General features: G+C 35.9%; 1 protein-coding gene across 6 annotated transcripts in view; it reads right to left on the bottom strand.

The window, feature by feature from the left end:
* The window catches only part of LOC106873542 (programmed cell death 6-interacting protein), a 40214-nt gene extending 22668 nt beyond the window's left edge, over nt 1–17546 (bottom strand). For 5 of the 6 annotated variants that reach the window (XM_089353158.1, XM_089353157.1, XM_089353160.1 and 2 more), the window contains exons 1-2: nt 17336–17546; nt 4427–4481 (exon numbers count right to left, since the gene is read on the bottom strand). In XM_089353158.1, coding sequence (XP_089209284.1) covers nt 4427–4481; nt 17336–17538 — 258 coding nt within the window. In that variant the 5' untranslated portion in view covers nt 17539–17546. Of the gene's footprint in view, nt 1–4426; nt 4482–16596; nt 16752–17335 lie in introns of those variants that run through there. The other variant, XM_089353159.1, reaches the window with a different exon arrangement.
* Between the last annotated feature and the right edge of the window lie 2718 nt (nt 17547–20264).

Genomic DNA, 20264 nt, shown 5'->3' with positions numbered 1-20264 from the left:
TCTTACGACTAATCTTTAAGTGAAATGAAGAACAGGAAATGAATTTATCTCTGGTTCAACTCCTAAAGAAGGTCACCCAGTTCCAATGGCGTATAAGAGACCAAAATCAGATTTCCAGCAAGGAGAAGGTTAGTCATTTACACTGATCCCTAGTACATGACTGGTACTTTGACTATCAACCCTCAAAGGGTTGAAAAACAAAATTGTACCCAAGAAATTTCTGGTACTTGAGAATATAAAGAGCTAGAAGAAATGTGCAGTATTTTGTTCATTGTGCTGCTAATTCATCACTTTATAAAGTCATTACAAATGGCTATTTTAAAGATAATTTAACTAAACTTTGATGCCACTAAAAGTTTATCCATTCATTCACTTCATCCTAATTTTTTGAAGGCAGATGAACCCTGGTAGAAATTAGCAACAAAAATTACAACAGAGAAAGGAAATTTGAGGAAATTAAACAGATCGCCAAACAATAGCCAATACAGAAGAAATTCACTCAAAAGTAAACTGTTTTTAATGAGTCATTTGAATTGTAAAATAAGTCTAAACTCTAGAAATTAAACAACAAAAATGTGAATCTGGACAAAACAACATAAGAAAACTAACAGATATTTTTTATTTCAGAAAAAACATACGGGAAGTGAATTGTAAAGATTTGAGGCAGCCTTTCAATAAAACAGAAGTCAATTAAAAGAGGAAGAACGAGACTGGAAGTTGACTCAAGCAGAATGAAATAAATAAAACAGTTTAATGAGACAAAGGTATGATGATGATAAAGTTAAAACTGTGAAGTTGTAATTAACACATAGGCATTTTGGAATTTCCCATTTGTTATATAAATAAGCATCAAAACTGATCTATATTAAGTGGCTTTTAATGTCAACAAAATAAAGGAAGATTTGGCCAAGCAGAACTCAACCAAATACATTAATACATAGTTTCTCAACCAGGGTTCATATGACCCTTTGGGGTCCACCTGAGATTTTGTTATGTGCAATAAATTGGTTAATCTTTCACAATGCACTAAATAATTTTTTTAATTCCTAATAATAATTATAAAAATAGACGTTTTTTTAAAAACACCAAATGCTTATGAGAGTCCAGTAGAATGTAATAGGAATGAAGGGGGGGGGGGGGGGTCATAGGAAAAAAAAACTAATTCAGAATCACTAATCTAAATCCAGACTAATCCAAACAAGAAATCTATCCCAACTGTAAATACTATGGAATTCAGACAGTTTCTTTTCGATGCCAGTGTTTTGATTGTCCCCTTACTGGCCTTCGTGCGGGTGATACGTAAAAGCACCCACTACACTCTCTGAGTGGTTGGCGTTAGGAAGGGCATCCAGCTGTAGAAACTCTGCCAAATCAGATTGGAGCCTGGTGTAGCCATCTGGTTTCACCAGTCCTCAGTCAAATCGTCCAACCCATGCTAGCATGGAAAGCGGACGTTAAACGATGATGATGATGATGTTCCCAGACTCAAAGAGTTTTTAAATCTTTAGCTAAAAAATGGCTTAAAGCAGTAAATATCTGGGAAATGGTGGCAAAATATTAACACTGACATTCTAACAATTCTGGAAAAGCCAAATGCTATTATTATTGTTTGTACTCGTCTCACACACACCTTTTCGCCTCCCTCACCGACTTCTGAGCAAGCGTCAGCTTCAAATAGGACATGAAAATAAAAATAAAAATAAAATTCTTTACGGAAATTGCCGAAGACTGAGACTACCATCGAAACATTGCCCATGTAATGTATTGAGTTCTACATCGGATAATGTTAGCACAGAGTACATTCTATTTTTAGTATTCTTTATAAATGTTACAATACGATATAAACACACACGTCAAAATGGCAAATGACATGAAGAAATAACCCTTTCATTTTTTGAAGCCAAAATATTCAATAAAATTTCAAAATATTCTGCCAGGAATGCTAACGACTGATTTTTTTTTTTTTTACAACTAAACCCCCATTATCACCACCACTACACACAAGTTACACACAGATTTGACAGGAAATGCTATAAGCACACTTCAACTATAAATATCGCCAATATCATATATACACACAAGAAATTGTTATATACACACTTCAATTACACACACACACACACAAATTGCCCCCTCCTCCCACTACAACTATCAATTGCCATAAACAAAACACCGCACAATTTCCAGCTGACCCAGGAGGCCTACTTTTCACTCCATCTTCTGATGGTGCCATTACTAAACATTATGTCTACTTACTCACACACACTGCTCTATACGATGCCATTTAAAAAAATAAACTGAACAGGGTTAATGTAATTTATAATCTCAACACGGTTTAATATCTGGATGTATAGAAAGACTATAAAACTGTGGCAGCCTTTTCGATAACGAATTGTTGTGAAGAAAATATCGAAAGGCTTTATATATATTCAGAAATAGAAGCTATGATATTTTAATTTCACTTTGCTTAAACTATTGAAACGTTTGAAAACAAGGTTAAATTGTGACGAATGAGAAGGAAATGTGTTATTAATATTGTTTACATTAGAAATAAATTATCATAAATAGTGCTGTTATTAGATATAATGTAGACAGCTAATGAAGAGAAATAAGACTCGCTAAAAAAGAATAAACATACAAAATGTGAAACCAAAATGCGTTTAGTAGAAGAGTATAAAATCTAGGATAGTTGTTTTGTAATACAGGCCTGCTATTAGTTGGGGGGGGGGGGGTATTGACAGAGAACCGAAGTCTTGTGTCGCTATTTCAGCAACCAACTGTGGAACCACCAAATTTTATCTAAACATGCCTTCTGTCAATTCTCACAATATTATCATTCAAAACAAAAGACCTTTTATGGGAAAATTTTATTTAAAAACATTTTTCTTTCTTTTAAATTAATTACACGCAGGCTTGAATAAAGATTAAAATCAAATATTTGATTTTCCTCAAAATAGTATATTTCCTCCAACGTGACCAATAATTATAATTAAGTTGCTAATTATACAAAATGAGTCCTTTTTAACTCTTTCATTACCATATTTGTTGAAACCGACAGCGTTTGTTTCAGATAATTTTGAAAATAATTTCATGAAATAACATATTTAAGCAGGTGTCCGTGACAAAACACAAGTTTGATGGAAGATTTTAATTTAAATCACTTCAAAACAGTTAATTTAATATCTGACCCAGGGGCGATATCAGGCAGAGTGGGATCAAAATGGCATGTTTAAATAAATCAGATCTGTTAACTAAAACTAGGCAATCTTTCGATATTGGTATACGCCAGTCACCCTACACATATCTGACATAAAGAGAGTAGGCTGAAAAAGAGGATAAATGAAGCTGTCTCCTCACACCGACACTCTCTAGACCAATAACGAAGGAACGCCACTTCATACATTTGCATTAATAGCAGTATTGCTATCAATATGATAGTTACTTAGTAGATAAATTTAAGTATTATTCGTGACACTATATCTCAGACAGGGTCAGTCGTTGACCATATACAGCCTTATATATATATATATATACTGTTTTCACTTCAAGTTTTTATTAATATGAGATAAAATTCATCGAAACCAGTAATATTTTGTTTACTATATAAAATTTTAAAATCATTTTAATAAATTCTTTCTAAATTGAAAGGTCTTAGATTTACTTCTGTGTTGTTTCCACCTCCATCGGGTGTGTGTGTGTGTGTGTGTGTGTGTGTGTGTGTGTGTGTGTGTGTGTGTGTGTTAGCAAGATTGACTTGTCTGGAAATTTTTGCTGTTTTTAAAAACCTCTATAGTTTTCATAAATGCCTAATTTCTTTTGAACTTGTACCCCCATCCCGAAGATGGAGTTAAATCTAGAAAGATAAAAAAGTAATGGTAAAGATGCAGACTTCAAAAAGAACATATTTGAAAAACTATATCGTTTGTTATTCACCACTCTCACTGTTTCTACTTTCACAGTTGTCCATCTATTATTTTCATCTTTATGTCACTTAACTCCATACAATTAAGAAAATAATGTTTCCTTTTCCATCGTCACTTATTTAAATTAATGAAAAAGTACTGAAAGAACGGAACAAAATCAAAGACAGTATAATATTATTCTGAAATAGTATGACGCGTTGATAATTTCAACAAAACGTTAATGTTGTATCCTTATTTTCCTCCCATTTCAGTGCACGAAGCGTGGTAGCATCTCCATTCAGCTGTCGGACGTCTGTAGTGTAACACACCCACTCATCACAATAGATGGTGATTAGGCGATGGAGCTTGTGTGTAGATGTATGGATAGTTAAACAGACACGCACAACTCATCACCTGGTACATTTATTTTTATCCCATTAAGACAATTGTATTTAGGGCTTTGATTTTGTTCCATAGTTAAAACAGAGACGAAGGAAGAGAAGAGAAAAAAAATGGCACAATACCTGGTTTTCTGAAATTGGTAGCTTGTTTTCAATGGCAACAAGTTGGTCATAGTATCTACGAGAAGAGAAGAGAACAACTATTCCAACAAAAACATATTTAAAAAATATTTACTGAAACAATGCACTTCAAATTATTTGTTGTGGTCAATTTTGTAAGAGTTTAGTTAAATTAATCAACCCGTTTATATTACTGGTATCAGCATTTACTATAAAATATGTAAACATACTTTATGGTGTGCGGAGCTTCAAGTTCTTGGACACACACAAAATAACTGCTTGCACCATTTTGTAAAGACATTTTAATAATAAAACAAATTTTTGTATGATGACGAGCAACCCCACAACCTCAGCAAAATTTGTTATTGAAATGTTTAGGATTTTATTTTATACAACTGTCAGAGGAAAGCAAAATATATTCCATTTCAGACAAGATAGACAGACAGGTCTTGTGTCAATATCAAGTTATGAAGGTAAGGGAAAAGAGAAGTGAACCTTTTATAAACCAATTCAAAATTGCTGGAGTTAAAATCGGAATTAATTGAACATGAATCATTACAAGTTCCTGACAGTTCTTGGAGAAGTTTTATCTCTTAAACGAATACCAAAAATTTCAAGTTTCAGAACTCGCTTTCGGTCGGTAAGTAAATAAAGTTTCCCCGAAAGGTTTTGTGTTATATACAGCAGACAACAAACTGAAAACGTGAATGAATCAAAGAAAAACCACGATCCATAAGCAATATTCAATAAAATGAAACAAGATTATTTTTGATATTATAAGAAAATGGGTTAGCATGAAGTTTCCCGGGCACCTTTCTGGTTATCCAAATCTCGCTACACTTTAATTGCGTTGTGTCCCTCCAGAAATATTAATCATTTTACTATAAAACACTGGTGATTAAGTGTCGCTTCGCACCTCCATGGTTTCGGGTTTCAGTTCCAATGCACGGCACATCTCTTATGTCGCTGCGACTGAAGTCTCCTAAGTGAAATTAGGTGAACAAACTATGGGACCCCATCAAGAAATTCGTCGCTGTTTTGGGATGAAAATCCGGCTTTAAGTGCCTTCAATGGAATCGAACATTCTGGCATGGTCCCCCTGTCGGAAAACAACTTCCTTCCATCTGTGAAAATACTACCCCCACCTCACAGCCTTTTCTTCATTAAACTTTGGTCAAGTTGCTTCCATAAATCTAAACTTTAACTTTACACATCACCAATACAATAAAGTTCCGCTAATCCGGTACGTGGGTAACGCCGGATCATTGAAATAATAAAACCAGGTCGTTTAAACATGTTGACTATTTTTCAACAACTTTTAACCGTCTGCTCCCATCTCCTAACACGTATTTTGAAAGTTTATATATCCATTAAAATGTAAACACACGTGTCCTCGAGATATCCTCAGTTCACTGTAATTTCTGGGAGGGGGGGGTCTTCGGATAACATGGGTCCCGAAATCTCACTTTCCCAGATCACTTTGGGTTCTTAACATTACATCTGGTGGAAGTATATTTTTCTTTGATGTGTGGCGTGGGAGACCGGCTGCTGAGACGCCCTTCGGTCATGACTGACCATGGGATTGCACCTAGAAAGTCACCCTCCGAGGCACGAGTCCGGGCAAGGTTGTTAATGGAAGACCAGCAGTCGCCCATGCACACCGGTGTTATCCAAGGGAAAGGCAAAGGGGCCGATACAGCTTGACACCTGTGACGTCGCAACTCAACTCTACAACTGAGTGAATTGAAGCAACGTGAAATAGAGTGTCTTGCTCAAGAACACAACACGCAGTCCGGTCCGGGATTCGAACTCACAACCTCGCGATCGTAAGCTCGACGCTCTAACCACTGAGCCTTCACTGGGAGACCGGCATGTTTAAAAATAGACCCAACGTTTCTTCTGTGTCGTAAAATAGGGGCGACCGAAAGGGATTGAGGTGGGATTTGCACTTTGACCTCCTAAAACCCTCAACAGCAAAGACCACCCGAACAGACCCATGGGTTGGAGGATTGTCGCATGAAGGGTGCAAAGGTGTCTTAATTGTTAGGAGTAGCAGCGAATGACCAACAACAAATTGGTAGAAACAGCGATGCGCTGTTACAGCACATGCCTTCACTCCTTGCTCCATACTGCCGACTGGTTGTCAACGCAATCAACACATGGCTAATTTTCTAAATTAGCCATAAGCTGCATCGACATTGTTCCTTTAATGCCCATAAACTATTAAACAAACTTATATCATATACTCACACACACAAAGCTTTTATTTTCCACATTACAATTCCCAAGTGACGTCATTTTATTCGGAGATCACGAATGAAAATGGTTATTTTATCTATTCCCGTGAAAATATGTTTCTCTTTATCAATTCATCCAGATCCACACTAAATGCAAAACCAAATAATTAACTGTTGACTGAGGGTTTTTCTTTTTTTTCTTCTTAAATTTGAATGTGAACAATGATATCCATCTCGATCAGGGGGTTGAAAATAATTGAAGCTCAAAAATATGCCGGACAATTGTGCCTGTCAGGTTAATTAGGTAATTGAATTGTTGGAATCCAACTGAATTGGCGGACGTAAAGATTGTGGACTGCACCCCAATTTCGTCTTTATTATATATATATATATATATATATATATATATATATATATATATATATATTTACAGAACCCTCATTTTCAAATAAGATTCTGATTCTACAAAAAAAAAAAAAAAAAATTTTTATTTTAAATTTCTCCCACCGACCCGACCCGACCCAAATTCTCTAATTTTCAATTTTTCAGATTTTTTTTTCTCCGAAATAGGTAGAAAAATACGGAGATTATGGTTCTGGGGGGGAAAAATTGCAAAGTTTCAATTTTTAAGAAAAAGTGAAAATTGAATTTTTTAGGGGGGGAGGGGGGTCAAGTTTTTTTTTTTTCAGAAGCAGTCTCCGTACTCGAAAATGGGGGGAGGGGTCTGTAAAAAAAAAAAGACGAAAGGTGGTACAGTCTACATTCCTTACGTCCGCTCACTGATTTTCTAATTCTTGCACAAAAACTTCATGTCATTACTTGAGGGTATGGTTACCATGTTTGACACGAGACCCTCCCTGTCCAAAATCACAGGCCCCTAAGTTAAGGGCAAATAACTTTTGTATCTTTGAGAGAGGGGAGTTATTGATTGAAACAAAAGCAACATCACAGAAAATTATTTACCCCTACCGTATTTAGATCTCAGTTGAAATCCTAACTGACCAGTTTGGTACACAACTGAAATACTACCCCAGTTTGTTGTCACCCAAGTATTTGCTTAACAGCGCCTACACTACACACTATGATATACAATTTATTGCTTATTATAAACCTTTCTGTCTGTACCCTTAATTGTAGAAAGAATTGTCTTCATTTTAATTTCACATTTTAAATCAAGACTAATATTTTTGCACATCAATGGCGCGAAACAAAATTAGAAATAGCAGTCAAATTTCTCTCAAATCAAACGTCTTACACAAAGCACATGGAATAACGTAGTCTTAGATACATCACTCGCGAAGACATGTCATTTTGGTCATGGCTAATCCGCATTTTAAACCCCTGAAATTGGTATCAACCAATAAAAGAATAGACAGTCTACCTGGTTGTCTTAAAATCTATAATAAAATAAAAAATTTAAAAACCTCGAAAAGCGCCATAAAAATAATGCAGTAACTGACTTTTGTTAATCTTAAATAGGACGGCGAGGAAAATAAATAAGGCCTGACGAGATATTGTGAACTATTGCAAATTCTGGTGTGAAGAAAAACGTTTCGTGAGAGTAATTAAAAACAATAGTGGTACCTTGGGTAAGAGTTCTCTACTATAGCATTTGGCCAACCTAAGCTTTCAATGAATTTGGTTAGACGGAAACTGAAAGAAGCCTGTTGTGTGTGCTTGTCTTCGTGTGTGTCTGTTCCCCACCACCGCTCGACAACTGGTATTGTGTTTACGCCAGCGAAAATTAGCGGTTCGGCAAAAGGTACCGAGCTTTTAAATAAATACCGGGGTAGATTCATTCAATTAAAAAATTTTTTTAAGCCGCAGTAAAAAGAAAATTAAACAATTGGAAGTGTTTCTTAATTAAGGCCAAGAGGTAATTACTTGAAGGGAAATAAACTAATCAGTGTCGAGTCAACGCAACTAGTGTTTCCTTACAATCTGCTGAGCCCTAAACCCTGGTTTTAACCTCGTCAAAATTAAGAAAATTAAGCCTTCCTGCAACCAATGTCAACAATTTGTATTAAATTCCCCAAACCAACCCACTTTGGACACTATTTCAGACGTAGATATATTTTCTAATTAAATTAATACATTTTTTAAAAACTGTACAGCATCACCGAACACTACGTCTTTGAATGCGCAGGCACAACATTCCTGACTAAATTTAAAACCTAAATCCCTATATAGGTCATGTTTTAATAAACTTGTTGCCTGTATCCACCTGAAAAGAAATATAAAACAGCTGGTTTTAAATGAAGTTTTCTTCCAAAGTACTTGTCTTACATCTTAGTTGCGTCTTTAGATTACAATCCAGCTACCAAAATTGCTGACACAGATGTTAAAGCGACTCGAACAACTTAGGCAACCTTTAGAAATTCGAAAGAGAAAAAAAAAAAAGAAAGAAAAAAAATGGTGCAGAGAACAAGACAGTTACCTTTTATATTTTTTTAAGAGGCTTTGGTTAGAAGAGGCAAAAATGAGAAGGGAGGGGCAAAGCGTGGGAACTTTTCGTAAATCTTGTCAGTGTGAGATTCTCACAGGTTACAGATATCAGCTTACAGTTTCAATGATCAAAAGTGGGGGGAATGAATGAATGGGTTGAACACGCATCACAATAACACCCAACCCAACAACAATAATAATGATGATAATAAAAACAATCGGACAAACAGATTCTTCATTTATGTCTGCACAAAAGAATTAAGCAGGTTTTAGTATGAAAGTTAGCGAAATTCCTTGACGGTAGATGATGAGTCTGTCTAGAGTTTTACAGTTCTAGGTAAGAAGTTTCCTATGAGCCAAGTCTGCGATTCCATGTCGACTTGGCTTTGATTACAACACTAGTCGGGTCTTTTCTGCCTGGCTGTACTTAGAGTATTAGTGGAAAAAAGAATGAATGCCTCCAGAACCTCACTTCTTTAATAAGTTAATACTCATCAAATTTCTACAGAAACTTTATATCTAATCAGAATCAACAATCACAGTTGCTAATTGGCAATTAATAGTTCCTGTAGCAAATACTGTTAGTAATCTTATCTTGGGGGGGGGGGGGGGGGAATAGACACATTACGTAGAAACATTTGTAGCAAAAATGAGGTTTGTTAGTATAACTGGTTCAGCTAACGGATACTCAACCAACGTACTAAAACTAGCACAACAAACATGGCAAAATATTTCATTCAGAATATGGAATTCAAAACTTATTGTAAATAAGAACAATAATAACAAAACCGGGGGGGGGGGGACGCAGATATTCAAGACCGAGGGTTCATGTATTAAGAGAAAAGAAAAAAATCAAGACCAGCTCAGACCCCTAAAATGTTTATTCAGCATCCCTTTTATAAAGATAATTAGGTTTAGTAGTCACATACTACATATATAATCTTCATCTTTCATATTTTAGAAAGTGGCTCCCTTCTGAAATTCTTTTGAAAAGAAAAGAATTTGTACAAACATTATTCTACCATTCTCGATAAAATGACTTGTATTATTAAATCAGTAGAAATCAACAACAAAAAAACTGAGAGACTACAATCTTTTAACAATAGTCTTGAATTATGACTGAGAAAACAAGGCACCTCTCAGCTGTTCTAATCCTTAAAATCTTTATATTGGTATATAAGTTTTTAATCTGATGTTTCTGGACGGTTATAATCCGTAACAAATCTACCCACCTAATCCTTTTTTTTGGTACCCCTTCCTTCAAAAGTTAGAACCTCATGAGAAAATTAATCGTGACTCCCACACACACAATATTTTCAATGCGTTTCGGTGGTGTAATAACGGACGCGAAGAGGGGGGTGTTCAAACTGAAAATCCGTTCAGCAGAAGAAATAATTTTAAATCCCAAATCCACTTAGTTTCACCACTAACGCGTTTCCCAAGTTATGTTATTGACTAATGAGAGAGAGAGAGAGAGAGAGATCGTTGTCTGCTTGTTAAAAAAAAATATTCAAAACAAACCCCTTAAACATGTTTAAGGTACAGCACTACTACTACTACTACTACTACTACTACAAAGGGCCAACAAATAGGGACGGTACGAAGGAAAACCGACGCGTGTACACGCTTCCCTTGTGCGTCTATCCCGACCACCCGACCCCCACCATCTGGTCCTTTCTTAATCACAGGACGAGTCCTTATTGTCAACCGACACGTGCCTGGCTTTTACTTGCCACTACCACAAACTGTGGGTCTAGCAGGAAGGAGGAGGAGGAGCAGCAGTAGGAAGGGGGGGAACAATTCAAAGAAAATTTAAATAAGTCATAACTACCGCACGAGGATGCATAACAAAGGAAGCAGAAAACAAAAAATATTTACTGGGTTTTTAAAGCTCAGAAAGGACATTTTCTTCCAATAACAACAAAATAATACCTATTCTAAAAATGACTCCGTTATGTCTTTTATATGTTTAAATATAGGCCCTTGTGGCAAATTTCATTTCACCGTCTTTTCCCATTTCTTCCCCTGCACAAAAACTAAACTGTTCTTGTAATATCCCTTTCATCTGATGCCCCCGTGGCAAACAAAAATAAAAATCATTATCAAAGTGAACTGGCAGAAACGGTTAGTGCGTCGAACAAAAATACTTAACGGTATTTCTCCCGGCTTTTAACGCCAAGAGTTCAAATAGTACCGTCGACTTTGCCTTTCGTCTCTTCGGGGGTCGATGCAGTAAAGTACCGAGAGTGATCATATCGACTTGACTCCTCCCCCCTCCCCTCAAAAAATAACTATTGTGCCAAAATTAGAAACATTGTTGCGCAACTTCCCGCTTTTCGAAGTTCACCGATTATTCAGGAAATGTGTCAACTGTTTTTTACTATTTTGTACTTGAAATTTAAAAAAGAAAAATTAATTGAACATCAAGTAATTTCTGCAGGAAAAAAAGCACATGGTGTAAGAAAATAGGAATGATAATATTTAATTATTGACAGAATGTCTTGCACCTGGCTTATTAAATATATATATATACGCACACACATAAATAGGTAAACTATATACACCTGTCAAGAGGTGGGGGGCAGAGATTGATTAGAAGAACAAGGTGGTCATAGAAAAGATTTTAGCAGCTGCTGGAGCAGGTGGGTCTTATTTCACCTGCCATTAAAATAAATAAAAACACAACTTTATTCCTTCACGGTTTGACTATTGTAGACTTTTCAATACAACTAGATAGTAACCGTTTAATAATAATTTAATATTGATTTTAAAATTTTGGCACACGGTCAATAAGTTCTGGAATAATTACATCGACCTAGTACATGACTGGTATTTATGTTACTGACCCCCGAAAGGATGAAAGGGAATTTGAACTTGAAACGTAAAGACGGACAAAATGCTGCTAAGCATTGTCCAGCGTGCTTAACGATTCTGCCAGCTCGCTATTAGCCACAGGGGCTTACATGCACAAAGACAGACAATTTCTGTGGGGATTTGCATAAAGTTTGAGGAGAAAGAAATAGAAAAAGACATTGAAATGCGATTGAAGTATACAAAGTGTGTGATAACATGATTGATGTAGTCCTTCTGATACAAAAGAAACTCCAACTTGGGCCAGTCAAGGAACAACACAGATCCAAGATTACCCTGACCACCAAAGGTACGAGCCCTCTCTCCTGCTCTCCAATCTACAGGCGCATAGAGTAGGGTCATTCACGCTAGACCATTTTTGCCACAGTCACACGTCTTTTCAAAAATTCACTGAGAGGTAGCACCTGCCTCAATTTCCAAGTGGATCTGCAAGAGTTGAGAGCTTGACCGATGAGGAAAGTGCCTTTCCTCGACTCTTTCAGCCTCGTCCACCAGAGATAATAGTGGTCTTTGTTACACGGACATTCATAAATAGCTTTTCGTAAGTTTACAGTTTTTTTTTCTAAACAATGAAAAGTATTACAAAGGTTGGTTATTCTCTGCTTGACAGTGTTCTGTGATTTTTCACAATGAGTGAAAGGAGTCACTGAACTTAAAAAAAGGGGCCGCTGGGACAATGTGTGAGGGGCTTTGTTCTTGGAAATTAGCGAAATTAAATTTGAATTTGAACTCGGATCACAGCCACAGAATGCTGGTACCACTGAAGCAGCACGGACCCGAACGCGCAGTCGCGCGTCCGCGCTAGCTAGTCTTGAGTGGTCGATCCTAACCCTAACCCACCCGCGTGTGCAAATGAATACGTGTTTAGGGTTAGGATCGACCACTCACGACTAGCTAGTGCGGACGCGCGACTGCGCGTTCGGACCGTGCTGCTTTAGTAGTACCTAGAATGCTTTTGTGACACAAAAGCATATAAAAACCTGCAAAACTTTAACAACAAAAATATTCTCACAACAATTGTTGTTTGACTTAAAGTGGTTATATAAGTAGGCTTCTTAGAAACTATTTTGCTGTCATCGTCTCAAGTGTTTGTTGTTGGTCACAAAATACAAAGGAGGAACACCCAAGATACTTTAGCTTTTAAAATGAAACAAATAGAAAAAAAAATGATACGTGATTCAGATATGAGTCAAAGAGAGGCTAAAGAAACAAATGAGGCTGAACGGCGACGGAAAATAAAAGAATTAAAACACTGAAATAAATGAAGGATATGGGGAGGTAGAGCATCTTTTCTCTCCGACGAAGAACCAAAACGGAAATCTTAACAGGATTTCGTAGGCTTTGAAGGCTTCAATAAATGGATCGCTTGAAGAGTCGTCCTGCCAGACTTTGGTAGGGGTGGGTATCTGTCGGAGAGTGGGGGAGATTCAAAGGAGAAGATTTTTCAAGTGGCAACATTCGAGTGAGGCGGGGAGGTATACGAGTGGCGGGGTGCATTGTTTTAAGGAGGATGGGTGAAGTCGGAACATAAACACACCAGCACCGGCAATACCAAATCGCTCGCTCAGCTAGAAATAGCAGACAAATCTCCACCACTCCCGTACCTAGTTATAAAGATGTAGTTCGATAAAGACGAGATGGTCACAGTTTGGAACACCTTAAATCATAAATGAAGACCGACCTGAAACTAACCAACGACTTTACTACCTCATAATTAATGTACTTAACTGTGAAACAGTGTATGTATATATTATATATATATATATGCTGCCTGACTGGCTCCCGTGCCAGTGGCACGTAAAAAGCACCTACTACACTCTCGGAGAGGTTGGCGTTTTGGAAGGCATCCAGCTGTAGAAACCTTGCCAGATCAGATTGGAGCCTGGTGCAGCCTCCTGGCTTGCCAGTCCTCAGTCAAACCGTCCAACCCATACCAACAGGGAAAGCGGACGTTAAACGATGGTGATTATACACACACACACACAGAAACAAGATTTACTGTAAGGCTGCGGGGGGGGGGCGATGATTCTTCTCTGAGGGAGTTGAAATTGAAGAAAGGTAGGCAGGGTATATTTAAGATTTCATCTCAGAAATACTCGAATCTAGTCGTAGAAAACCTTTTAATATCTCGGGTTGGCTGCAAATTAATTACAAGATTTTTGAAGTTCACAGTTTCTTTTGACACCAGTTTCAAACCGATTTACTTGCTCAATGCAAGAATCAACTTGTCTTAATATTTTGATGTTAGAAAATGCTCAAGAAGCACTCGAAAAAAATCTACAAGTCTTCAATGTAATATCAAGTATTTATAATTCAGCAAATTGTAAATTCACAGCACTTCAAATGAGTTTATTAGGACCAAGTTCCAAATGTTGATAAGAATTTTTAATAGTCCTCAACGAACATAGATCTAATTATTGATAACAAGTAAACTTTACTCCTCTCACCTGTTTTTATTGTAACATTTCTAGTTCTACATGATTTCCCTCCACCCATTCACTGGTCACAGCTTGAAACTACTATCAACAAGCGCTTAAGCACCCGTCTAGATTTACGGAGATCTAAACAGTTTCTTTTCAGTTAAGAGAACATAGTATTAAAACAAAAAGAAAACTCCCCAAACAGTAACGAACACAAAACGAGTGAAAGAATAAAATAATTCAAAGAAAAAGGCGCAGTGATATAATGATTTCCTGAATGAGTTATCTTATCGAAATTAGATAATACACAGTATTAAAATTGCGGGTTTAACAAACGGGTTTCATGAATCAGTAAAATAATATATTGAAAGGAATGTTATAATGAGATGCGAGGGAAAAATGCATCGCCCCAAAACCCGATTGCAGTTGTCATAAATACGTCATAATACATGACGAAATACACTTGCTGTATTAATACAAACCACCGATTACATTGTGTGTGTGTGTACATAAGACACATGAACACACAAACTCACACGGAAAATATATATATATATAAAGCAATTGCCAAATTTTGTCTAGTCTACCCCGAAACAAATTCATTCTAAGTTGTTCCCTTCGACCTGTTCCTGGCAAACCATTGCTTCACACACATTTTAAAAAAAAGTGGGAATCAACAGCTGACTGCAGGCGCATTGCAGTCGACCGAAATAAAAATAACGAAGTATTTCAACCGCATTGTTTTGTTTTAATAATTCTCAGCAAGACGAGATCCAAAATATTTCGATAGGAACAAAGAGAGCAACAGGAAGTTGGTTTGGTGCTAAAGATAGGATAAACAATGCACGATATTTAAAAATGCTGGTAACATGAGTGTTTGCAGTGTTGAACAGTTCTGACAGGAAACGACTCCTTGGGTAATGAGGGTACCAACAGGGAATATATTACAAAACAAGGGGGAAAAAACATGTTTAGAAAACAACAATCCTCACAAATAATAGTAGAAAGGACTTGTTAATTAGTTGAGAGAGGATGTTTTAAAACAATTCCGTTAGTTTTAAAGTAATAGGCTATCTTTGGAAATGATGATAGACATAGCTAAAAGGGGACAAAAGATACAAAAAAAATATTTCAAGCAAAATTTTAATTCATTTCTTGTGATTAAATGAGATCGCTTTTCAAAAATTACTTGAAGTTGCTGTAAAGAAAATCTCTGAGGAGGCTAACAAAGAAAATACATTACAACAGTTTCTTTACAGCAAAATATAGCAACAATTGAATGAAAGTTCATTGAATTTTGAATTAACACCGGACGAACAAAGTGTCAACTTGTAATCCACTTCAGAGAATATCTTTGAAAACAGATGCACGAGGAAAATGTAGCCAAACGGTACCGTGCCAAACCCCAAACAAATTATTTGGAGGTATTAAAACAATAAAAATTATTTGCTTGGAATGCTAATTGGGTAATTCTTGAACTTAAACAAAAACAGTTGTAAGTAAATACGTGCGGTACCAGGGAGGGGGGATTTTATATCATGTGTATAGTGCAGGCTATTGCACACACACAATTATATATATATAAATATATATATATATATATATATATATGACTACATTACACGGTGAAATTGGAAGAATTATACGTGCTGAAGATGAAATTCGTGGAATTAAAATAGTTGAATTTGTTAGTAAATCACACAGGTTTCATAACATTAGCTATTAAAGTTGATGGGGGAAAATGTATGAAAGTTGCTAATCTCATAATTAAAATGTAGAAAAGTGAGGTAACAGTAAATTATAAGAGACAAAGTTATGCGTTATATAGGGTATTAAAAAAATAACTTTAAATAATGCAATATTCTACAGGAAGGCACTTACAAACAAAAGGGATTTATTTACATCTGGGCCAAGACAAAGCTTTTCTTCAATGAAAGTTACTTTATGTACAAAAAAATTGAAACAACAATGAATACAACTTGTCTAGTATATGAATATGAAAAGAAATGGTGAATTTTCAGTTAAAAAAATTACAATTTCGAGAAATATTTGCAGAGAAACCTAAACTTTTAAGTTTGAAAATCGTAACGAAAATAACTAGTAAGAAATTAGTTATATTAAATGTTATTTCGTGACTTTTTATGTTAGGAATAAAAAAAAAAGAGAAATAAAATGTTTAAAATAAAGTAAAATGTCTCACTTGCAACGAATTTTAGAAAGTCTCCTTACAGAGACTTTAATTCTTATCTTTGTTTGCATGGATGGGCCAAAGGATTTCACCAAGTTGTTGCAATTTGTTCAGGTGCCCGATTGAAACTAACAAAGAGAGAGCACATCCCTTCTTATTAAAGTGGACTCGTCCACTGTTATTTCCTCTTCCTTCTCCTCCTCGCATCACAACATACTTCTTCACAGTTGACAATTCTTCTTCCGGCTTGTCAAACAATTGTCAACGATTCTTTTGTTAATTATTAACAAAAGACTCGAAACCCAATAAAAAATATATTAAATCATACACATTCTATTAGATTTTTTTTAAAGCAGACATTTTCACCAGCCACGAATATGAGATCGATGAAAAAACACGATTTTTAGGCTGAAATTTCAGTTACATTTTCTTATAAGAGAAAGGCTCTCGTATTTATAATAAATAAGAAATATCTTTATGGAAATCTAACATCTAAGAACAGCTGAAATAGAAGAAATATTTAAACAGAATAATAAGTTTTATTGACAAACAATCGAAAGCTATCGTTTTTATTTTTCCAATCACGGGAATGGAGTAACACGTCGATGAGGCATAATTTAAGCGACTGTCGAGCGATTTCTTTTTTAAATTTAAACCATCAAACAGATGATAAAGGTATAAACCAAATCTAAAAATAAATAATAAAAAGACAGTCTGATTCATGTGACAACAGGAAAGGTATTGACGTTACCTGTAGAGGACTTCTAAAGCAGATTCGTGTTTGTCGACCGATTTGGCCATCATGGAATTTCTAAGCTTATTGAATTCATTCATAGAACTATTATAGTCACTAACATCAGCCGAACTAATCATATTTTCTATAAAAGTTTTCATAGGCTTTACTAAATCGACCTCATAGGTCTTTTTCAGCTGGACACCCAGGAACGACGCCATCTTGGAATGCTGTCAGGCCGAGCAATTTCGTCACTTCCGCTTCCTCTCATAAAATTAATTTAACCAGATGAGTGTAGGACCCCCCCCCCGCTAACACACACACACACACACACACACACACACACACACACACACACACATACACACACACACGCTAGGACAAACTACAAAAGTTAAAGTCCGAAAGCGGACAAAACCCCATCGGTTGTATTTTTGACAGAGGTGTATAATAACCATCCCACTCCATTTCGATAACGGAGATTCTGATTCTGAAAGTTTTTTTTTTTTTGGGGTTCTGAAATTTAATTTCGATCATGACGATGGTGATAATGATGAATGACATTAGTTTGTTGCTGTTGGTGGTAGTAATGGTAGTTTAATTGCTAGTAACAGGGCGGTGGTGGTGATAGCGATGATGATGATGACAATCAATGTGTTTGATTGTCATTTGAAGTTAATGCCTTCCTTTTTTATGTTAGAATTCAGAAAATATGTACATTTAGTCTCTTGTGTTATGATATTTTATTCTGCTTATTTATTTTCGATTGAATATATTTTTGTATATTTAAAAATTGGAATTTTGGAAAACAAAAGTTTTCGCAATCGTCATTTCCATTTTTGTTTATGTACAATTTTTTTTTTAATTAAGGAATTTGGCTGCTATTTCTAGCATGTGGAGAGACCTTCTAGGCGTAACTGAAAATCTCCTACGCATGCGCAAATGAACGAATGAGTTTAAAAACATCCGGAATATTGATAGAGTTGTGAGCGAGGGGGGGAAGGTTGTCATTTTTTTTTTTTTTTAAATTGAAAGTTTGGAAAAAAAAACATTTTTTAGAATCCAAATATACTTTTCGTAAAAAAAGACAAAAAAAAAATGGAATGAGGAAAAGTGATTTAAATTTTGAACTGCCAATTTTTTGTCAGAATCAGAATCTCCGTTAACAAAAACGTAAGAATCTGAAAAAATTTTTAGAAAGTGGGTGCATGCTTATTGTACACCTCTGCCAAAATTATAACCAACGGGGTTTTGTCCGTTTTGCATTTTAACTCAAGGGGTTTTTGTCCAAGTCTTTAACCAGATGCATTCATTCTATTAATTTTTTTTTTTTTTTTTTGGTAAATAACCAAGATTGTTTTCTTTTATAAACAAAGATAATTTATTTAACAGTAGCAAAAATATCTCTTTGGAGTTTCAGAATAGCCTTCAAGACTTAATATGGAAAAAAAAAAAAAGGACAATTAGGGGGGAAATGTAGACAATTACAATTTTCTTTCACTTGTTTCCGTTATTAGACTACGGCCATGCTGGGGCATGGAAGAATTTAGTCAAATAAATCAAACCCAGTGTTATTTCCTAAGTCTTGCACTTATTCTCTTTGTCTCCTTTTACCGAACCATTATGTTGCAGGGATGTAAACAAACCAACACTAGTTGGGACAAACACAGACACACATTCTATATTTCCTTCTCTGGACCTTTCCTTTCTCCTCTTTCTGATGAAGAGCTATGCCCAAAATGTAAAAAAACTCACTCTACTCACTTCTACTGAGTGTCAGGCTAATATTTTCCATATATATGCCCTTTTGTTGTTTTGTTATTTTTAATGTTCAGTTCTTAATTAAAAGAGTGTTTATGGACGACCAGTGGTCACCCATGCATACCAGCTTCCTCTCTCCTTGCCACTGATGTTATCCAAGGGAAAGGCAACAGCCGGTACAGCTTGGCACCAGTGATGCCACAATTGATTTCTACAGCTGAGTGAACTGGAGGAATGTGAAATAAAGTGTCTTGCTCAATAACACAACACACGGACCGGTCAGGGAATTGAGAGAAAAATTGGGCACAAGAGGCATCAGATGCGGTGTGCAAGAGAGATGACTGCACTGGTATGGTCATGTGATGTGTATGGATGAGGACAGCTGTGTAAAGAAGTGCCAATCTCAAACTGTAGAAGGGACCTGTGGAAGAAGTAGACCCAGGAAGACAAAGGACAAGTTGGTGAAACATGATCTTCGAATGTTGGGCTTCACGGAGGCGATGACAGGTGATCGTGACCTTTGACGATTTGCTGTGCTTGAGAAAACTCATCAGGTCAAGTGAAATTGTAGTTGTGGGCAGTGCTAGTGACACGTAACAGCACCCATTACACTCTTAGAATGGTTGGCATTAGGAAAGGCATCCATCAATAGAAACCATGCCAAATCAGACTGGAAACTGGTGCAGCTCTCCAGCTTACCAGTTCCAGTTAAATCATCCAACCCATGCCAGCATGGAAAGTGGATGCTAAATGATGATGATATATTGATATATATATATATATAATAATATTAGGGACAAAATCCAAAATTACAGGTAAAAACTCAATTATATTTTATATATATATATATATATATATATATATATATATATATATATATGTATATATATATATAAATTCTATTTTTAATTGTTAATTTTTCTATATGTGATAGTGGATTTTCATCGATGAGTTCTTGAAACTTGGTTATTTTCCCTAAAACTATATATTTTATATATATATATATATATATATATATATATGATGGGCTTCTTTCAGTTTCCGGCTACCAAATCCACTCACAAGGCTTTGGTCAGCATGAGGCTATAGTAGAAGACACTCACCCAAGATACCACACAGTGGGACTGAACCCAGAACTATGTGGTTGGGAAGCAAACTTCTTTCCACAGAGTCACACCTGTGCCTA

This window comes from Octopus bimaculoides, chromosome 6 (genome assembly GCF_046866305.1).
Source record: "Octopus bimaculoides isolate indiv1 chromosome 6, ASM4686630v1, whole genome shotgun sequence".
Taxonomy (NCBI): domain Eukaryota; kingdom Metazoa; phylum Mollusca; class Cephalopoda; order Octopoda; family Octopodidae; genus Octopus; species Octopus bimaculoides.
This window is presented reverse-complemented; position numbering and strand designations above follow the sequence as displayed.